A 23,395-nucleotide genomic window follows, 5' to 3' on the forward strand; every position below is an offset into this window, starting at 1 on the left:
TCATGGTATCTTTATCTTGTGATTCAATGACACTTCACCGTCACATGTACCTGGGTACAGTGAAATTCTTTCTTTTTGCATACAATCCGGTAAATTCAGACTTCACCTAGGCTGTACACAAAGAGTCGCCAAGTATCTGCCGCGGACAAAGTTTCACAAGTTTTCAGCACAGTCTTATCTTCTCGCAGAGGAGAACCAAGCCTGCTGCTGCAAAGGGCCGCAGGTGCCTCTTGGTTCTCGACATCCGCCCTGCTGCGTCCCTCTTCATTTGCGATTGCCCCCACCCACACCCCCACCGGTTCTCAAATGGGAAATACAAGACTGAGATGAGGTTTATCTGTTTAATATAATATCAATTTAGGAAATGAGTTGTACAGGGTCTTGGTGAGACCACACCTGGAGTATTGCGTACAGTTTTGGTCTCCTAATCTGAGGAAAGACATTCTTGCCATAGAGGGAGTACAGAGAAGGTTCACCAGACTGATTCCTGGGATGTCAGGACTTTCATATGAAGAAAGACTGGATAGACTCGGCTTGTACTCGCTAGAATTTAGAAGATTGAGGGGGGATCTTATAGAAGCTTATAAAATTCTTAAGGGGTTGGACAGGCGAGATGCAGGAAGATTGTTCCCGATGTTGGGGAAGTCCAGAACAAGGGGTCACAGTTTAAGGATAAGGGGCCATCTTTTAGGACCGAGATGAGAAAAACATGTTTCACACAGAGAGTGGTGAATCTGTGGAATTCTCTGCCACAGAAGGTAGTTGAGGCCAGTTCATTGGCTATATTTAAGAGGGAGTTAGATGTGGCTCTTGTGGCTAAAGGGATCAGTGGATGTGGAGAGAAGGCAGGTACAGGATACTGAGTTGGATGATCAGCCATGATCATATTGAATGGCGGTGCAGGCTCGAAGGGCCGAATGGCCTACTCCTGCACCTATTTTCTATGTTTCTATGTTTCTATGAAATCAACATTTTAAAATGCAAATTATCACCATTAGAACCAGCAGACTGTTCTGATGTACAAGTTGCAAATGGCAGTGAGGAGCAAAGCCGTAAGAAAGGTAACAAAACTGAACGAAACCGAACAATAGATAACACAGAGGAGAAACTGTTTGTGAGGAACAGGGAGAAATGGCAAGTTCAAGTGGGTGGGTATTGGAGAAATGGGGAAGGATGTACAAAGTAGGAGAAGGGAAGACGTGAGAGGAGAGAGAGAGAGAGAGAGAGAGAGAGAGAGAGGAATACTGCACAGATAGAGAAGAGTGGAGTTGAGGACGTGCAGAGTGAAATCAGCAAGAATTTGAGAGAAAATGTGCCACTGTGGGTGGCACAGTGGAGCAGCTGTAGAGTTGCTGCCTGACAGCAGTAGAGACCCTGGTTCAATCCTGACAACAGGTGCTGATTTTATACGGAGTTTGTCAGTTCTCCCTGTGACCGAGTTGGTTTTCTCCGGGTGCTCTGGTTTCTTCCCACACTCCAAACAAAGTACAGGTTTGTAGGTTAACTGAGTTTATGCAACATGCAAAAACTTGCCTCCATGCAATTTTTAACCTCAGTCCGAAAGATAGTTTTTATTTACTTAAGAATAGCCAGCATTACAAAAAAGACACAAATTGCTGGAATAACTCAGCGGGTCAGGCAGCAACTCTGGAGAACATGGATGGGTGATGTTTCGAGTTGGGACACTGCTTCAGACTGATTGTGGTGGGGTGGGAGGGAGAACATTGGAAGGGACGTGGGGCTACGTTTTCCCAAACAGGGCCATTTAAAAGGAGCAGCACTCAAATTGCATTTTATATCCTCAGGGATCTGCAACTTTCTGTCACGTCACTTTGTGGAGAGCAAAGAAACAACTGACTGACTTCATCCACTTCACCACCAACTTCCATCCAGCACTCCAATACACCTGGACGATTTCAGACACTTCCCTACCATTCCTTGACCTCACCATCTCCATCGCAGGGGACAGACTCCTGACCGACATACATTATAAACCCACTGACTCACATGGCTATCTGGACTACACGTCTTCCCACCCTGCCCCCTGTAAAGACTCCATCCCCTACTCCCAATTCCTCCGCCTACGCCGCATCTGTTCCCAGGATGAGACATTTCATACTAGGGCATCGGAAATGTCCTCGTTCTTCAGGGAACGGGGATTCCCCTCCGCCACCATAGATGAGGCTCACACCAGGGTCTCATCCATACCCCGTAACACTGCTCTCTCTCCCCATCCCCGCACACGCAACAAGGGCAGAGTCCCTCTGGTCCTCACCTTTCACCCCACCAGCCGGCAAATACAACACATAATCCTCCGCCATTTCCGCCACCTCCAACGTGACCCCACCACTCGCCACATCTTCCCATCTCCCCCCATGTCTGCCTTCCGCAAAGACCGCTCCCTCCGCAACTCCCTCGTCAATTCTTCACTTCCCTCCCGCACCACCCCCTCCCCGGGCACTTTCCGTTGCAACCGCAAGAAATGCAACACCTGTCCCTTCACCTCCCCCCTCGACTCCATTCAAGGTCCCAAGCAGTCGTTCCAGGTGCGACAAAGGTTCACCTGTATCTCCTCCAACCTCATCTACTGCATCCGCTGCTCTAGATGTCAGCTGATTTACATCGGTGAGACCAAGCGTAGGTTGGGCGACCGTTTCGCCGAACACCTCCGCTCAGTCCGCAATAACCTACCTGACCTCCCGGTGGCTCAGCACTTCAACTCCCCCTCCCATTCCCAATCCGACCTCTCTGTCCTGGGTCTCCTTCATTGCCAGAGTGAGCACCAGCGGAAATTGGAGGAACAGCACCTCATATTCCGTCTGGGGCCCTTGCGTCCCCTTGGCATCAACATTGAATTCTCCCAATTTGGCTAGCCCATGCTGTCCCCTCCCCCCCTCCCCTTCCTTCACCCTCTAGCTGTCTCCTCCCATCCGCCCGCCCTCGGGCTCCTCCTCCTCCTCCCTTTGTCCTTCTCTCTTTCCCCACCCCCTATCAGTCTGAAGAAGGGTTTCGGCCCGAAACGTCGCCTATTTCCTTCGCTCCATAGATGCTGCTGCACCCGCTGAGTTCCTCCAGCAATTTTGTGTACCTTAAAGAAACAACCATACAACCTTTCTCGCTGCTTGTTGCCAAATATGATCATTTGCTGCCCCCCCCGCCATGCGGAAGGGAGGTTACCCAAGCCCCAAACTCAAGGAGGGAATATGTCATCTCCTTCTCCTGCAGCCCATATAAGCAGGCAGAATGGCCGTGGGAGATTCCCAGAACACTGGTGATAGTCTCCGTTTGTGAGGTCACACAAGTTGGGCCAGCACAGTGGTGCAACGGTAGCTACTGCCTTAAGGGCCTGTCCCACGGGCATGCTACCTGCATGCGGCAAGCGCAACCTAAAGGGACTGTCCCACCAGCATGCGCCTGCATGCAGCAAGCGTGACCTAACATGGTCGCTTGAGCCATACGGCCTCGCGGGGCCGGTCCCACTTCGATCGCCGGAGCCGTATGGAGATGTGCGGAACTGGTCCCGACATCGCGCGGGGCTCCGAAAAACTGACCGTGTTTAAAAATTCCGCGCGGCAACGGCCTGCCGGCCCACAGCCGCCTCGACGTCGTGTCACTCACTCGACCTCCACGCGGCTCCCGCATCTAGTTTGGTCACGCTTGCCGCATGCCGTACGGCTCCCGCTTCTGGTTTGGTCGCGCTTGCCGCATGCAGGCGCATGCTGGTGGGACCGGCCCTTTAGGTTGCGCTTGCCGCATGCAGGTCGCATGCCCGTGGGACAGGCCCTTTACAGCGCCAGAGACTTGGGTTTGAGCCCGACTATGGGTGTTGTCGGTATGGAGTTGGTAGGTTTTCCGTGTGCCACATGGGTTTTCTCCGGGTGCTCTGGTTTCTTCCACATTCCAAAGACGTGCAGCTTTATAGGTTAATTGGCTTCTGTAAATTGTCCCGAGTGTGTATGATCGAACTAGTGTACAGGTGCTCGTTGATGGGCATGGACTCGGTAAACCTGAGGGCCCGTCACCTTGTGGTCTCTCCAAACTAAAAGTTCTCATAGTTGGCTGTAGTCTTCTCTATTTTGCAAGCGTTCATAAACCAGTCAAGAGTCAAGAGTGTTTTGTCGTCATATGTCCCAGATAGAACAACGACATTCTTACTTGCTGCAGCACAACAGAATATGTAAACTACACTCTCATAATATTATCCTTTGCAGAAACCTCCTTGGTAGTTTCTTGTCGGGACCAATGGCAGAATCCATGGAGAATTCCCATGTATTCCTTGCACAAAGAAGATGTCTCCTGTGAATCACTAGCTTGTCCAGGCCCCTGCAAACCCCCGGGAACGCTCTCACATTTCCAACCTCCTCAGCCTTCATTGCAGCAACCATTCCTCTATAACTCGAATGTTGTATCTATTTTGATCCCTTTACGATGGGCTTCAAAGTTAACGTCTATGACGGTAAATGCCAACAACTTTTATTGTTGACTTTAGAGATTACATTGCTGAAACAGGCCCTTTGGCCAACTGACTCCAGGTCACCTGTTCACACCGATCACCTGTTCACACTAGTTACATAGAAACATAGAAAATAGGTGCAGGAGGAGGCCATTCGGCCCTTCGAGCCAGCACCGCCATTCATTGTGATCATGGCTGATCGTCCCCTATCAATAACCCGTGCCTGCCTTCTCCCCATATCCCTTGACTCCACTAGCCCCTAGAGCTCTATCTAACTCTCTCTTAAATCCATCCAGTGACTTGGCCTCCACTGCCCTCTGCGGCAGGGAATTCCATAAATTCACAACTTTTTTCTCACCTCAGTCTTAAATGACCTCCCCTTTATTCTAAGACTGTGGCCCCTGGTTCTGGACTCGCCCAACATTGGGAACATTTTTCCTGCATCTAGCTTGTCCAGTCCTTTTATAATTTTATATGTTTCTATAAGAACCCCCTCATCCTTCTAAACTCCAGTGAATACAAGCCTAGTCTTTTCAATCTTTCCTCATATGACAGTCCCGCCATCCCAGGGACCAATCTCGTGAACCTGCGCTGCACTGCCTCAATCACAAGGATGTCCTTCCTCAAATTCTATGATACCCCACTTTCTCATCCACTGCCTACACACTGAGGGCAATTAACCTACATCCCCCGCGCGTCTTTGGGATGCGGGAGAAAACCACAGCACCCAGGAGAAAATCCAAGCGGTCATGAGGAGAACGTGCAAACGCCACGCAGACAGCACCCAAGTTAAGATTGAACCAAGGTCCCTGGTGCCATGAGGCAGCAACTCTACCAGCTACGCCATTGTGACACCCAGCTGAGCCACAATGCCGCACAGCTATGATAATTTCCTTGACCTCACAAAGGGAGACCATCAACAGAATTCTGTGAAACTCATGAATGGAGACCTTGATCTTCATGGGAGTTTTACAAACAGCCATAGGGTGGTGCCTTTCCTATGTTCCTGTGTTCTAATTAGCTGCAGATAAGCACCTATTTATATGTAGGAAGGAACTGCAGATATTGATGTATACTGAAGATAGACACAAAATGCTGCATCTAACACAGCGGGTCAGGCAGCATCACTCAAGAAAAGCAATAGGTGACACTTCAGGTCGAACCTCTTAATCACAAGGGAGTCTGGGGGGAGGGAAACTTGAGGTATGAAGAGGTGGCAGCTTGAGGAATGCCAAATCCCTACCAATAAATATGTGTTAATAAAACGGTACTTGCCTCAGTAGATATCTCATGTGGTTCAGATTATTTATGATACCAAACAGGAAAATAGGTTCAAGGATTCACTCTCTTGGATTGAAAGGGCACCACAGCAGGCAGCATTTCAGGAACCAAAGAACAAATCAGCATGTAGACGTGAGGAATTGCAGATGCCCATTTTATTATTATTTTTTTTTATAAAGACACAAAATGCTGGAGTAACTCAGCAGGTCCGGCTGCATCTCTGTAGAACACGGATGAGCGATGCCTCAGGGTGGGACACTTCCCCTCACCCAAAACTGTGTTCTTTGAAGAAAAAACTGTGTTCTTTGAAGAAAAAAATGCAATGCTGTCTGTACGGAGTTTGTATGTTCTCCCTGTGATCGCGGGGGTTTTCTCCTAGTGCTCTGGTTTCCTCCCACACTCCAAAGACGTGCAGATTTGTAGGTTATCCAATTTTTTGTTTCCAAAACTGCGCACACTCTAATCAGCCCAGATCTTTTAAACATGTTATGATTCCACTGGAAAGATAACAAACTGTGGCAATCCACAGCATGTCAGTCTGCATTTCATAAGATCTAGGAACAGAATTAGGCCATTCAGCCCTTCAATTCTACACCACTATTCAATCATGACTGATCTATCTTTCAATCTCAATCCCATTTTCCTTCCTTCATCCCATTTACCCCGACACTCTTACTATTCAAGAAAAATAAGTAACAGCAGCATAACTCTCTATTAGATCTCAAGATGTGACTGGTTCATAGGTGTTTCTCATTAAATAATTAGATGGCTGCCGGCTGTGATATGAAGAATCTCAACTCAAATAACTTCGGAAGACAGAGCCACCTGTTCTCATAAATTCTTAAACAGAAATTAATAATTGAATATCGAGCTGCTGCTATACTTAACTTGCAACAAATTGGATGCTAAACTTTAAATGAAACACTTCATGAACATACCTTCATCTGATTCCACTTCGCTGTCAGCCTCTTCTGTGGAAGGGAGATACAACAATTTCTTCACATTCGCACTGCTCTGAAAATCCACCATCTGGAAGAGAACCCAACCACAAATTATTATTTTTATTTATTAATGTCACTGGTTGCGAAACAACACTTCACCTCAACTTCTGAACATGTGAAGTACGTTATCAGTAAGAAGAAATCTATACAGCTTTCAATCTATTCAACATTAAATAATTTGACGTGCATGAAATGCGTAATCATTCAGAATTACTCCAGCATAAATTGTATGACTACCTTCTGAACCTTCTGAATTTTGTAGTCGGCAGGACAGTACTCTGCATATCGCCAACTCGGACAATTTTACATTTTTATCAAGCCAATGAATCAAGCCAATTAACCTACAAACCTGTACGTATTTGGACTAGGAACATGTTATGTTACAATCAGAATTTAATTTAGCGATGCAGCACAGAAACAGGCCCTTCCTCCCACCAAGTCCGCGCCGACCAGCAATCCCTGCACATTAACACTATCCTATACACACAAGGGACAATTTAAAAATATATAATTATACCAAGCCTGTACGTCTTTGGAGTGTGGGAGGAAACCGGAGAAAACCCACAAAGGTCACGGGGAGAACGTACGCGGGGAGAACGTACAAACTCCGTACAGACAGCAACTGTAGTCAGGATTGAACCTAGGTCTCTGGCGCTGTAAGACAGCAACTCTACTGCTGCGCCACCATGCCAACCAACTCAGAGATTATTAGAAACCTCAATTTATTACCATTTTTTAAAGTACAAAACATATAACCACATAAATAATACATATTCTTAACCTTTGGCAATTATTAATTTCCAAGATACAAATGATAATTAAGCCTTTTGTTAGCTTGGCGGTCTGGGCTAAAATGGACAGAGAAGTCAAAATGCAGGAACAATGATTTAATGGTTCTTTATTATCATGAGTACCAAGGTACCGTGAATTCATTTTTGCATACAGATCAGCAGGATTATTGCTAAGCATAAGTACAATCCCCGATTAAGTACAAAATGCATAGAAACAGCCCACTGAATCTGTATGCAAAAGTCACCAGGTTTTGGTGCCAATTTCAAAATCCCAGCTGCAGGGCTTATATTCACTGGAATTTAGAAGGATGATAGGGAATCTCACTGGAATTTAGAAGGATGAGAGGAAAATCTTATAGAAACATATAAAATTCTTAAGGAATTGGACAGGCTAGATGCAGGAAACATGTTCCCGATGTTGGGGGAGTCCAGAACCAGGGGTCACAGTTTAAGAATAAGGGATAAGCCATTTAGGACAGAGATGAGTTAAAAAAAAAAAATCACCCAGAGAGTTGTGAATCTGTGGAATTCTCTGCCACAGAAGGCAGTGGATGCCAATTCACTGGATGTATTCAAGAGAAAGTTAGATTTAGCTATTGGGGCAAATGGAATCAAGGGATATGGGGGGAAAAGCAGGAACGGGTTACTGATTTTGGATGATCAGCCATGATTATAATGAATGGCAGTGCTGGCTCAAAGGGCCGAATGGCCTAGTCCTGCCTCTATTTTCTATGCATCTATGGTAATAAAGGTCCTTTGCAGCCGTCAATATGATCTGGATCCAAGTAACCAAACGAGTACAGTTGAGTTTATTATCAGATCATTCTGTCCCATTTGGGCAAAGCAACAGTTGAAGAGGCTTCATTTATCATATGTATCTTAGGAATCAGGTAATTTTTCACTTGGAATATTGAACACTCGGAGGTTAAACATATGCTCTAACTTGGAGATGCAGTCAGCTCACAGAAACAAGCATCAACTTAAAGACAAACATAAATGCTGGAGGAACTCAGAGGGTCAGGCAGCATCTGCGGAGGGAATTTTCAAAGTTTTATTCAATTTCAGGAGTCCCTTTTCTATCGATGTGTTCAAGTTATGAGCACAGTCCCATACGACTAGCAGTACCACAAAGAGGGTTGCATGCATTCTTTCTAGTGTACGGGGTGATCACTGGTCAGCGTGGACTCGGTGGGCCAAAAGGCATGTTTCCGTGCTGTATCTCTAAAGTCTTTAAGGAGGAGGCATAACAGCAGAACCACATTAAGTTGTGGGCTCAATAAATATTCTGCTAAGAAAGACACTTGAATAATAAATGAATGTAAGACAATAATTCCGATGGGAATTGAATTAACCTGTATCACATTCTGCACTCGGAGGTGTTGTCTAAGAGCAGATTCTGCATTGTCAGAACTGTAATTTATTGAATTTGGCTGAATGGTTTTGATGTTCTTTAATGCAGGATTAAAAGAGTGGAGAAGGGTGCAGGAAGGATTGTTAATTTGAGAGAGGATTTGTGCAAGTAATGAGGCTGAGGAATGAGGTCCCCAGATTCACTGAGCAATTAATTTGCCTCTCACATCTTGGTCTGCAAGTTGCGGAAGTAGACCACCTCCTCTGCCACATCCCCAATTTCCCCAACACATTCCCCTTTTATGCCTAACAGTGTTGTTTCACTCCTCCTACAAATGCATCTTTCTCCATAAGATGAGGCAGTGAACAATGTCAGAAGAAGGATCTCGACCCAAAACGTCACCCTTTCCCTCTCCCCAGAGATGCTGCCTGTTCCGCTGAGTTACTACAGCATTTTGTGTCCATCTTCAATGTAGCACATCGTTTTAACATGGTAGGCTCTTTAAATGCAAAAATAAAATCAGGAACTATTGAAATACTCAGCTCTTTAGGAAGCCATTCAGCAAAGAGAAACCAAGTTTATTTTTCAGGTTGATGATCTCCTATCAGATTTCAGAAGGCACATCCAGGGGAAGCACCTGATACCTCCAGAGATCTGATGGAAGATCATCAACCCAAAACGTTAACTCTATAGCCTAGCTGCTGACTGACATTGTAAGAATTTCCAGCATCCAGAATATTTTCCTTTGTAGACACAAAATGCTGGACTGATTTAGGTCAGTCAGGCAGCATCTCTGGAGAAAAAGAATAGGAGCTTCGGACACCGAAGAATAGTTCCAAGCTGAAACGTCACCCATTCCTTTTCTCCAGAGATACTGCCTGACCTGCTGAGTTACCCCACCACTTTGTGCCTGTCTTCAGTATAAACCAGCATCTGCAGTTCCTTCCTACACATATCCTTTGTATCGTTATGAAGCAAGTGGGTGTTTTTTTGTGTGTTTTTTTTCTTTATTTCGAACATAATAAAAGAATAAAAAGCAAGTGTGAAACCGCATACAAAAAAACAAAACAAGAATATTTATAAAGTGTCATAAACAATATCTATAAATAAATGAAATCGTATGTGTCCGAAAAGGAGCAGGAAGAAGCCAAAGCTTATTAATTCCCACCCCTTATTCAACTGCTTATAGTTATCTTATACTAATTAAGCAGCTATATGCACACCAGCAACTATATGTACACCAAATTATGTACATTGAACCACTTGACTGGCCTGCTAACCCACTTAAAAGGGCATTTAAGACCACATTTTTTTAGGTTTTAATTGGATACAACGTGGAAACAGGCCCTTCGGCCCACAGAGTCCGTGCTGACCAGCGATCCCCATACAGTAATTCTATCCTACATACTAGGGACAATTTATAGAAGCCAATTAACCTACATTCCCAGCCATTCATTAATGTCAGCAAGATGGAGCTGGTTGTCGACTTCAGGAAGCATGGTTGAGTACATCTCCCGAACAGCACTAATGGTACCAAAGTGGAAATGGTCAAGAGCTTCAAGTTGCTTGGCATTAATATTACCAACAATCTGTCATGGACCAACAACATTGATGTGGCACCTCAGCTTCTGAAGAGATTGTGGAAATTCAGCATGTCTCCGGTGACTATAACAAACCTCTACAGATGCACCATAGAAGGCGTACAGTCAGATTGCATCACAAAGTATAGAAACAAAGAATTGCAGATGCTGGTTTATATGCTGGGTCAGGCACTGTCTTGGAATAAAGGGGAGGTCATTTAAGACTGAGGTGAGAAAAAAAATTTCACCCAGAGAGTTGTGAATTTATGGAATTCCCTGCCACAGATGGCAGTGGAGGCCAAATCACTGGAGGGATTTAAGGGAGAGTTAGATAGAGCTCTAGGGGCTAGTGGAGTCAAGGGATATGGGGAGAAGGCAGGCACGGGTTATTGATAGGAGACGATCAGCCATGATCACAATGAATGGCGGTGCTGGCTCGAAGGGCCTCCTCCTGCACCTATTTTCTATTTTCTATTTAAAATGGTTAGGTGACATTTCGGTTCGGGCCTCATCCTCAGCCTGAAGAAGTGTCCAGATGTGAAATGACATTTATCCTTTTTCTCCAGGTTGCATCATGGCTTGGTTTGGGTGCAGTTCTGTTCAAGACCATAAGAAATTGCGGTTGTAGATGTAGCCCAGCCCATCACGCATACTAAGACCTCTGACATAGACTGCATCTACGCTTCATGATGCCACGGAAAAGCAAGCAACGCAATCAAACACTGTCCCACCCCAGTCATTCCTTCTTCTCCCTGTTCCCTTCCAGCGGAACATACAGAACCTGAAAACATGCATCACCAGCCTCAGGAACAACTTCTTCTCATCCGTTATTAGGGTTCTGAACAATTCTTCCATAAACTAGGGTACGGTTTGATTCACCTCTACTCCATTGTGGCAGTGGACTCTGTCTACATAAATGATGTGCTACAATGCCAAGACATATATTCTGCACTCTGTAACTTCCCCTTTCCTCTGTCTATTGCACTTGAGTTTGGCTTGATTGTACTTAATTATGTTATATTTGATTAGTTTGGATAGTATTCAAAACAAATCTTTTCACTGCATCTCGTTACATGCGACACAAATAAACCTGAACCAATACCTAAAGGACACAAAGTGCTGGAGTAACTCAGCAGGTCAAGCAGCATCTCTGAAGAACATGGATAGGTGACATTTCGGGTTGGGATCCTTCTTCAAACCTCAAGCACTGGATGCAAATCCAGGAACTCTCGCCGCAACTGCACTTTGGTGGTACCTTCACTAGAAGGACTGAAGAAGTTCACAAAGGAAGCTCACATCATCTTCTCAGAGGCATTTAGGAATCGGCAATAAACACTGGCCCTGCCACAGTGCCTACTGTAGATCCTTATAATTATTATTGTTTAACTCATTGGAAGCCACAAGAGTTATCCTACTACCTGAACTGCTGGTTCGGAGTTAAATGGTAGTCAATAAGGAATTTTAAAAAAAAACATTGGAAGAACTTAGCAGATCAAGCAGTATCCATAAATAGAGAGAGTACAGAGGAGATTTACTAGAATGTTGCCTGGGTTTCAGCAACTAAGTTACAGAGAAAGGTTGAACAAGTTAGGTCTTTATTCTTTGGAGCGCAGAAGGTTAAGGGGGGGACTTGATAGAGGTCTTTAAAATTATGAGAGGGATAGACAGGGTTGACGTGGATAAGCTTTTTCCATTGAGAGTAGGGAAGGTTCAAACAAGAGGACATGATTTGAGAATTAAGGGACAGAAGTTTATGGATAACATGAGGGGGAACTTCTTTACTCAGAGAGTGGTAGCTGTGTGGAATGAGCTTCCAGTGGAAGTGGTGAAGGCAGGTTCGATTTTATCATTTAAAAATAAACTGGATCGGTATATGGATGGGAGAGGAATGGAGGGTTATGGCCTGAGTGCAGGTAGATGGGACTAGGTGAGAGTAAGTGTTCGGCACGGACTAGAAGGGCCGAGATGGCCTGTTTCCGTGCTGTAGTTGTTATATGGTTATTTAAACAAAAGGTGTATGTTGACCCTGCATCTGGACAAAGAAGACAGAGGAAAGATGGCCAGTAGACAACAACACAAGGGGGGGGGGGGGGGTGACAGAGGCTCTTAGATGATATATATAGATAAGGTTTATTCAAAGTAATTAAATGAAGCATATCATGGTGATCTAAAGTTGGAAGCACATCAATCAAATTCCATGATGCGGAGCTTACAATAAGTCATGAATCACTCTATGACAACTTTTTGAAAGAAATCCTAATGCAAACTATACTCAAACCATACATAATGGAATCTCCAAGCCATGGAATTGTAAGTTTACTGGCAAGTTGAACAATGTAGAGTGGTGTACAGTTTTTAGTTGAGATGATGACAGAATACATCATCGACTTCCAATTTATATGTATTAATTACCCTCAACATATACAGAACAATCTGAGGTTACGGTGGACACGGATGGAGGGTGGGGTCTCATTCTGTCTCCAATTAAACAACCAAGCATCCTGTTCCCAAGAGGAATCGGATTACTTTCAGCCCTACCAGTTTGTTATTGTCAGTACTTTATCTCTAAAATTAGATTTGTCTCACAATTAGACCACGGGGAAGACTGTAGGAATGTGAGCTAGGCTGCCAGACTGCGAGGAAGGCCTTCAAAGGCTACAGCGGGATATAGATCAGCTACAGAACTGGGCAGAGAAATGGCAGATGGAGTTTAATCTAAGCGACTGGGAGGTGTTACACTGTGGGAGGATGAATATAAGGGGAAAGTATAGAGTTAGTGGCATGAACCTTAACAGCTTTAATATACAGAGGGATCTTGGGATCCAACTCCCTGAAAGTGGCATTACAAGTAAATAGGATGGTAAAGAAGGTGTATGATATGCTTGCCTCCATTGGACAGGGCATTGAGTATACAAGTGCCTGCATGCAGTCATGATGCAATTTTATAGGACTTTGGTTACGCCACATTTGGAGTATGCATGCAGTTCTGGTCACCCCATTACAGGAATGGAGTGGAGGTTTGGAAAGGGTGAAGAAGAGATTTACTGAAATGCTGCCCAGATTAAAGGGTATTAGTTATAAGGAAAGGTTGAACAAACGGGCTATTTTCTCTGGAACGTTGGGGGTTGAAGGGAAACCTGAGAGAAGTTTATAACATTATGAGAGGCGCGGATAGGGTAAAGAGTCAACACCTTTTTTCCAAGGTGGAAATGTCAAAGAGTAGAGGGCGTAGTATTAAGATAAAGGTGGGAAAGTGCAAAGGTGATGTATGAGGCAAGTTTTTTTTACACTGATAGTGGTGGATACCTGGTGCAGCTGCCAAGGATAATGGTGGTGGCAGATATGATGGTAATATTTATGCAACTTTTAGATAGGCACATGGATATGCAGGCAATGGAGGGGTATAGATAACCTGCAGGCAGATGAGATTAGTTTGTCTTGACATCATGTTTGGGTTTGGCCCAGACATTGTGGGCCCAAGGACTCACTTGTATGTTTCTGTGTAATTAATTTCCAGTGCACTATATCTGCTTTAGCTTTAGCTTAGAGATGTTGCATAGAAACAGACCCTCCGTCCCACTGATCCACGTGGACCATCCATCAACTGTTCACACTCGTTCTTTGTTATCCAACTTTATCATCCACCCTCTCCACACTGGGGGCAATTTTACAGAGGCCAACTAACCTACCAACACACACACACATCTTTAGGATGCGGGAGGAAACTGGAGCACCCGGAGGAAACCCACGTGGTCACGGGGAGAAGGTGCAAACTGCAAACAGGCAACACCCGAGATCAGGATCGAACCAGACTCTCTGGCATGAAGGCAGCAACTCCAACAGTCACACCACTGTACCAGTTGTAACATTGTTGATTATAAAGTTTTAAACAGTGTTAAGTAACTTTAGTTTAATCCAAACATTTACAGCAATAATTTGCAACTAGTAGGTGGACATAATTACATCGAGTGTCCAATTGCACAGAAATTGTTGTTTTAACAGGAATGGTGCTTGTAAAACTGCCTGGCAACTGGAAGTTAGAAAACAGCTCTGATGCTGGATGATTAATGATAGAATAATATTTCAATAGATCAAACATGAAAGGTCAAGGCATTTTAAATTCACTCAATTTTGTTTCCTCGGTTGTGTTACTTGTTTGGTCAGTAGAGCTAATCTCAGCATTTTCTGATCTCCACCATTAGATGACTCATCAATGCAGCGGAAAAATCAAGTTCCCATTTGTTTATTTACCCTGGTGAACTTGGCATCAAACATTAAGATATTGACATTAGCAATTATGAACTTAGCAGAATATCCATCAAACAGTACTTCCTCAGACAGAGACATCATAGATAAAACTAATGGTATAAATTGTCATACAGATGTGATTTGCAGCAGTAATTTCACATCATGATCAGGTACTAATGATAAATAATGGTTGCCTGCTCCTGTGTGGTTATAGCTCACAAAGTTAACAATCGGAATGGATGAGGCACACAGTAGATTCACTATCATCCTGAGCTTGGTGAAGGCAGCGGTAAACCTTCTGAGTGGGACCGGCAGATATTTTAAGTAGGTAAAGGAGGAGGAAACTGAACTACAAAGTTTTGTTTACAGATACAGCATGGAAACAGGCCTTTCGGCCAACTGAGTTTATGCCCACCATCGATCACCCATTCACACTAGTTCTATGTTGTCCCACATAGATGGGACAAGATGGCAGCGCCTGTCGGCAGCGGCCTCTGCTGTCCGTCTGTCTTTTTTATCTTTTTGTCCTGTTCAGTGAATGTCTTGGTTTTAGTTTTTATATTATTTTTAGCTGTGTATATGTGGGGGGAAACTTTTAATCTCTTCCCTGTACGGGGACCCGACTTTTCCTTGCCGAGTCTCCATTGTCGTTGGGCCTAACATCGGCGGTCTCCAACCGGAATCGACCTGGGGCTCCTGTTCCGGAGCCTGCGGACTCACCATCGCGGAGCTGGCTGACTTCGGAGTGCGGAGCGCTGTGGTGGTGCGTGGATGCGACCCGACTTCGGAGCTCGGAGGCTCTGGCTGCAGGCCCTGTGGAAGGTAACATCGGGAGCTCGCAGGTCCCTGGTGGGAGACCGTTTTTCGGAGCTCCCGCAACGGCAAACTTCGCCCGCCCAATCAAGGGGTATAAATCGACCCGGAGTGGGGCCTTACATCGCCCGGCGCGGCTTAAACAGCCGCGGGACTTATCATCGCTTGCCGGGGGGCTCTAACATTTAACATCAGGAGCCTCGATCGGCTCGATGCAGCAGTTTGACTGCTTGATTGCGGGAGAGGAATGGGCACAGAGAACAGTGAAAAGATAAGACTTTTGCCTTCCATCACAGTGAGGAGGTGTTTGGGGATTCACTGTGATGGATGTTTGTGTGTAATTGTGTAATTGTGTGTTTTGGTTTTTTTGTTTGTGACTGCAGAAACGTAATTTTGTTTGTACTTAACTTAAACGATTCTGATTCTGATTCTGACATTCTCTGGACTGAGGTGAGGAAAAACGTTTTCACCCAGATAGTTGTGAATTTGTGGAATTCACTGCTACAGAAGTCAGTGGAGGGCAATTCACTGGATGTTTTCAAGAGAGAGTTAGATATAGCTCTTAGGGCTAACGAAATCAAGGGATATTGGGAGAAAGCAGAACGTGGTACTGATTTTGGATGATCAGCCATGATCATATTGTATGGCGGTGCAGGCTCAAGGGGGCCGAATGACCTACTCAAGCACTTATTTTCTATGTTTCTATGCTCCTTCCACTGCCTATGCATTATGAGTAATTTTACAGGCCAATTAATCTACAAACCCACACACGTCTTCGGGACATGGGAGGAAAACAGAGAACATGCACATAGTGTAAGAAGGAACTGCAGATTTAAACCGAAGATAGACACAAAAAGCTGGAATAACTCAGTGGGACAGGCAGCATCTCTGGAAAGAAGAAATGGGTGACGTTTCACTGGATGTTTTTATCATCCATTCCTTCTCTCCAAAGATGCTGCCTGTCCCGCTAAGTTACTCCAGCTTTTTGCGTCTGCATGCACATAGTCACAGGGAGAACATGCAAATTTCACACAGACAGTACCAGTGGTCGGAATCGAAGCCGGACCTCTGGCACTGTAAGGCAGCAGCTCTACCAGCTGCACCACTGTACCGCCTGACATCCTGACAGGATTGGATCAAGAAGGTGAGGGATGGGAGTCAGTTGAACATAAACACAGCCATTCACCTGTTAAACCAAATGGACAATTTCTGTGGTCTAAACTTCCATAACCTCAGAGTTCCATCGAGTGCAGCATAATCAATGTATACCACATTGGAATTTCTTTCAAAAGCTGATCCTAGAGAATGGATTTCTGAAGAAGGGTTTTGGCCCGAAACGTTGCCTATTCCCTTCGCTCCATAGATGCTGCTGCACCCGCTGAGTTTCTCCAGCTTTTATGTGTACACTGGATTTCAAATGACTGTTTGCTCTGCATAGTCCATAAGTTTATTTCAGCACCCCTGTGTGCCCTGCATACAATGTTTTGTATGAATTTGTGCTACCCTTGGCATGTGCTGAGTCATAAGACATAGAAGTAGGGCGTTAATACTTGTTAAACAGGCCCTGCCTGAACAGAGGTTAACAGGTGGAGTAGGACACTTGGAAAAATATCAGCAGTCAAAATGGCTTTGTGAAAAGGAAATCATGCTTGACCAATTAAATGGCGTTCTCCAAATGTGTAACATCTGTTGGGGTACAGGAAACTATATAACACTAAAACCTAGATTACCAGAAAGTGTTTATGAAAGCTTAAGATGGTGCCGAGATCGTGGTGATTTTTAGCTGAGCTAGACGTTATTAAATATGTGCTATATCGAAGTTTATTGCAAAAAATATAAAAAAATAAAACCTAACGATTTTAGAAGTAACATATGGGTAGAAGTTTGTTGGCTAGCAAGAATCAGAGAGTGGACATCAATGGGTCTCTTTCTGGTTGGCACGATGCAACCAGTGATGGTTGCATGTTCTCCCTGTGACTATAGGCATGTTCTCTCTCTCAGTGACCCCGTTTCCTCTGTGTAGTCTGCAACCAGTAGGCATCAGTGCTGATGTCTCAACTTCTTTCAATTTATATGAATGACTTGGATAGAAACACGGAAACATTCGGTTGATAACTTCTACAGGAAAGATAGGAAAGTTGTAAAGAAGACATCAGATGTCCACAAAGGGTTACAGATGGTATAAATATGTGGGCAGATTTTGTGGCAAATCGAGTGTAGGGCAGGAAAATTTGGAGGATTCTGGCAGGAAAACAATTAAATTATCATAAATGTCAAGAGATTGCAGAGTTCTAAAATGCAAAGCACTCTCCGAGAGTCCCAGTGCACAATTTGCAACGGGCAAATATGCAGGTGCACCAAAGCCAACAGATTTTTTGTTTATAATGAGGATAATTATACACAAATGTCAGACATTATACTTCATTTATATGTGGCAATCATGAGACCATGTCTGGAGCACTTATACAAAGTAGTGGTCTTATTTAAGGAAGAATTTTATTGCATTGGTACCAATTCAAAAGGTTCAGACTGATGCCTGAAATCAGAATGATGCCATATGAGGAAAGGTTGGGCAGGCTAGACTTGCCTTTATAAGAGTGGCAACTTGATTGAAATATTTGAGATCCAAAGGGGTTTTGATAGGATGGATGTGGAAAAGATGGATCACTTTAGAAATAATCTGGAACTGGGTCCACTGTTAAGGGCCTGTCCCACTGATGTGACCTTTGAGCGACTGTCTTCGACCTTCAAGCTCAAGGGCACTCACCAGAAAAACCTCGAGCTGGATCGACCGTCAGCGGTGAAACCGTGAGGCGGATCGAACACACCACACACACACACACACACACACACACACACACACACACACACACACACACACACACGATTACCTTCAATTAACTTCGATTGACTTAGACTACGTACAAATAGCATTATCACTTACTACGACCTACCTCGACTAAATTAAATATCGATTTTTTTTCCATGGCGACCTTTTTTTACTCGCGGGCATTTTTCAGCATGTTGAAAAATAAGCCGCGAACTAGCTGAGGCCTCGAGTACGCGGGGACTACTCTCGAGCATGAAGGAGAGTTACAAAGACCTCCTAGGACCTCGTGTCGACCATGCTGTAAGTATGAATCGAGGGCAAACTCGTCTGAACTCGCGAATTAGGTCGCCGCAGTGGGACAGCCCCTTTATAGGCAAAGATTCAGCAAAATGCTTTTTCAGAAGGTCGAGAATCTTTGGAAATCTCTTCCTCATAGATTGGTGAAACCTTTGAATTTTTATGTCAGCGATAGATGAAATCTTATAGACAATGGGTGCAGGAGTAGGTCATTTGGCTCTTCGAGCCAGCACCGCCATTCAATGTGATCATGGCTGATCATACACAATCAGTACCCCGTTCCTGCCTTCTCCCCATATCCCTTGATCCCGCTATCTTTAAGAGCTCTACCTAACTTTCTCTTGAAAGCATCCAGAGAACCGGCCTCTCTGGGGCAGAGAATTCCACAGATTCACAACTCTCTGTGTGAAAAAGTATTTCCTCATCTCCATTCAAAATGGCTACCCCTTATTCTTAAATTATGGCCCCTGGTTCTGGACTCTCCTAACATCGGGAACATGTTTCCTGCCTCTAGTGTGTCCAAACCCTTAATAATCTTATATGTTTCAATAAGATTCCCTCTCATCCTTCTAAATTCCTGAGTATACAAGCCCAGCCGCTCCATTCTATCAACATATGACAGTCTCGCCATCCCAGGAATTAACCTTGTGAATCTACGCTACACTCCCTCAATAGCAAGAATATCCTTCCTCAAATTTGGAGACCAAAACTGCACACAATACTCCAGGTGTGGTCTCACTATGGCCCTGTGCAACTACAGAAGGACCTCTTTGCTCCTATACTCAACTCCTCTTGTTATGAAGGCCAACATGCCATTTGCTTTCTTCACTGCCTGCTGCACCTGCATGCTTACTTTCAGTGACTGATGAACAAGGACCCCCCAGATCCCATTGTACTTCCCATTTTCCCAACTTGACTTCGCCTTTTCCCAACCTTGATAAGCAAAGGGGTGAAAATATTTATGTCAGTGATAGGGTTGTCATGAGTGCAGAGCTGAAGTTACAATTAGACCAGCCACGACCTTGTGAAACAGCAGAACAGGCTCAAGGAGCTGAGTGGCCTACTCTTGTTTATTTTCTAACCTCTAGTTAGCAGAATTTTTTATTATATAACATTCTTGTTTGCACAATTATTTCAATGCCATTAGTCACTTGACATGTCTGTCACTTAGAAATTACTCTAGTTATCCTGCAGTTCTTGCTCTTAATTCACACATTTGCAACTGTGGAGCAATGTCCCACCAACTGATGCCCTGATCCTTCCTGCGGTTTCTCAATCCTCTCTCCCACCTTGCTTCCTTTCATCACCAAACAGACCTGCAACAACAAACTGTCTCCTTCCACTTGCTTCCCAATGGTGGATGGTGAGTAGGAATTACCTTCGAGCAGGCTAATTGTCTATGCTGATTCAATTATGCCATTGGGCACAATTTGTACCTCGTGAGCAATGGAGTTTTGCACCAGGCGTATATGAATAACCATTCATTGGTCTGCTGTGTTACACATTGAAAACACCATTTCCAGTTGCCAAAGAATATCTGGGTCATGGTAAAATGCAAGATCTGTCTAACAGGGAAGACAAAAGGCATAACTTCAAATCCTGAGTAAATCTTCTATCAAACTTAAAATTATATTTTTTCAAGAGGAAAGTGGGCCACTTGCTTTCAAAAGAAAGTAAAATATAAAGTAGGATTAGCCACCAAGTCCAATTCTGTCATTTAATAAGATGGCTAATCCTCTGCTTCAAGTCCAACTTCCCCGTGTCCAAAAATCAATTGAAGTCTGCCTCAAAAAGACATACAGCCGACAGTATCAAAATCCTCTCACAGAGCTCTAGGGGCTAGTGGAATCAAGGGATATGGGGAGAAGGCAGGCACGGGTTATTGATTGGGGACGATCAGCCATGATCACAATGAATGGCGGTGCTGGCTCGAAGGGCCGAATGGCCTCCTCCTGCACCTATTGTCTATGTTTCTATGTTTCTATGTTTCAGTCCTAAACTGATATCTTGTCATGAAATGAATGATATCTTCTCCAAATGAAGAAAATAACCTCCCTCTATCTGTTCTGTCAATCCCCAATTAATTTTTACCTTCCTTATTGATTCATCTAGATCATCTCTTATTCTTTCTCACTATCCTTTCTTACAGGATAGTACTCTCACCCGAAAAAAAAATCAATCTTGTGAATCTATGCTGCACTGAATCACTACATGTTACACTGAATCCAAGACAAATATATCATTGAGATAAGAAGAGGAAAACACCACACAGCGGGTCGAAATGAGGTCACACCAAAGGTCTGCATAATCTCAACAACATTTCCGTATTCTGGCACTTCAAACTCTGTGCAATAAAGACCCGGTTGTCAACAGCCTTCTCGTTTGCTTGCTGTGCCTAGAGTTCACTTTCTGCATCTCTAGAGCCAGCGTCCAGTTCCCTAATTTTCAATGTATCTCCGTTTAAAAAAATATTATGCGTCCCTATTCCTCCTATCAAAATGCATACCGTACAACATATATCTGTCACTCTGTTGCTAAACTATCCTGAAGGTCTATGATGTTACCTTGCCCTCACAATTCCCCATTCCACCTAATTTCACATGTGACAGAGGGAAAGATAGTGGGAAATATATGGTGGGCTGAGATTCTTCTGAAAGCTACCATCGACCATAAGCTAACACCAAAAGAAAATATGAGAAATCAGGAAACTTTTTTATCCCAATCCTTAATATAAATTACCTATAGCGATGGACCTGGAACTGATCCCGGTGATACCCCGCTCTTAACACTTCACCAGTCCCATTATGACCTTGTATTATTGGTCTCCTCTTTTGAACGAGTAGGATTGCAAGGAGGATTACCTCCTCCTCATCCATGCTTAAAAATAATTACTCTTTCTGACATCTATTCCACTGGAACTGGCAATGCTCCAGCCATTCTTTATGTGTGAGCTTAGCATCAAATGCCAGCAAGTCATTCAACCATCAGAGCCTCAATACAAACCTGAACCTGTTTTCACCAATAGTCACATTCGCCCGGCTGATCTTCATCTGCTTCAGCCTCAGGACATGAAGGTTAATTGCAACTACAAACATTCAGGTGGGTTTCAATGTTAAGCTGTTGGTGTCCCTCTGGTTTGGTACGAGAATAGACCCAATTACCCTTTGGGACTTTTTTTGTGAGCTGCTGACATAAATATTAATGTTGTCTAAGTGGAAAAATAATTTAACCTTAAATTAAACTAATCTGCAGACTTTTGTTTCCTTAATTTGTTTCTACATAAAATGTTACAACCTAGTCAATCCTGAAATTTTCTTCCCAAAATAGCTGGTGAGCGAATTATGATTAGCCTTCCTGCTACCATACGTCATATGTGTTCCATCTTCTCTACTCTCTGCTTTGCCTTTTTAATGCCAAATATGTAGAGGCAAAGACAGAAAAACAATTCCCCATAACTTTCCACTGATCCGTCCACTGGAGGATAAATTGCACACAAGCGCCTCATCCAGAAGACAACTTTTGCCATGTACCCCAACATATGCGTTGTTCTAACAAAAACATCAGGATAGACACAAACTGCTGGAGTAACTCAGCGGGACGGGCAGCATCTCTGGAGAGAAGGAATGAGTGACGTTTCCGTGATGAAATGCCACCCATGCCCTCCAGAGATGCTGCCTGTCCCGTTGAGTTACTCCAGCATTTTATGTCTTCCTTCAGTGTAAATAAGCATCTGCAGTTCCTTCCAACCCATGTACATCAGGAGCTGCTTTATTGGGACCCAATTTCAAAAATTGCCAATGAACAGGTGACAACAGAAATCAAAGATAGTCAGTGAAACGTTACCAATCCCTGTCCTCCAGGGATGCTGCCTGCTCCACTGAGTTACTCTAGCATTTTGTGTCTTTCCTTGGTAAATGAGCATCTACAGTTCACATAAAGCCCTTCAGCCCACTTAGTCCGTGCCGACAAGTGATCCCCGTACACCAGCACTATCCTACACACTCGGGATAGTTTACAATCTTTTACCAAAGACCTACAAATCTGTACGTTTTTGGAATGTGGGAGGAAACAGTGCACCCGGGGAAAACCCACGCAGTCACAGGGAGAACGTACACACCCCGGACAGAGAGCACCCATAGTCAGGATTGAACCCGGGTCTCTGGCGCTATAAGGTAGCAACTCTGCCACTGCGTCACCATGCCGCCCACTAACGCTGAAAGAAATCAGCTGCAACAACAGTCTATTTAAGGAAGCGTACCAATCCATTTCTTGCACACCTTTGAAGGTACTACAAGCCTTCCCACCGCTCCACAGGTGCTCTTCACAGGCTGAGGGGCACAATTTCCACATGTTTATGGCATCAATGCCAGAGGCACTGCCAATGTCAGAAAGTTCTTGGTGCATCTCACCCATTCAAGGAAAAATGGTATCAGAAGATGGGCTACAGAGCATAAATTCACCACCGGGTTCAGAATGTACTACAGAATTAACTCTATAGGTTTGTTAAGTCGGATAACATTTCACTAATATCCTACAATTACAAATATGAAAAATAAAAGTTAAAAATATTGTCAATATGCATCCCAGGCATTCATTATTTAAAACAACAAAGGACAATTATAAAAGCAAGTTCTCTCTCATTTAAAAAAAATAAAAAATAAAAAATGAAGCTGTACATAGAATGTAACATGCCAACATATATTTGTCACCTGAAAAAAGGTACCACTATATTGTACTTACTTCTAATAAA

The 23,395-nt window shown here is 44.1% G+C and overlaps 1 protein-coding gene across 1 annotated transcript in view; it reads right to left on the reverse strand.

Moving 5' to 3' along the window:
• The window catches only part of LOC116971601 (rho guanine nucleotide exchange factor 28-like), a 144,314-nt gene that overhangs the window by 26,435 nt on the left and 94,484 nt on the right, over positions 1-23,395 (reverse strand). The window contains exon 7 of the mRNA XM_033018835.1: positions 6,673-6,763. Within this exon, the coding sequence (XP_032874726.1) occupies positions 6,673-6,763 (91 nt within the window). The remainder of the gene's footprint in view (positions 1-6,672; positions 6,764-23,395) is intronic.

The sequence above is a fragment of the Amblyraja radiata genome, chromosome 3 (genome assembly GCF_010909765.2).
Source record: "Amblyraja radiata isolate CabotCenter1 chromosome 3, sAmbRad1.1.pri, whole genome shotgun sequence".
Classification (NCBI taxonomy): Eukaryota; Metazoa; Chordata; class Chondrichthyes; order Rajiformes; family Rajidae; genus Amblyraja; species Amblyraja radiata.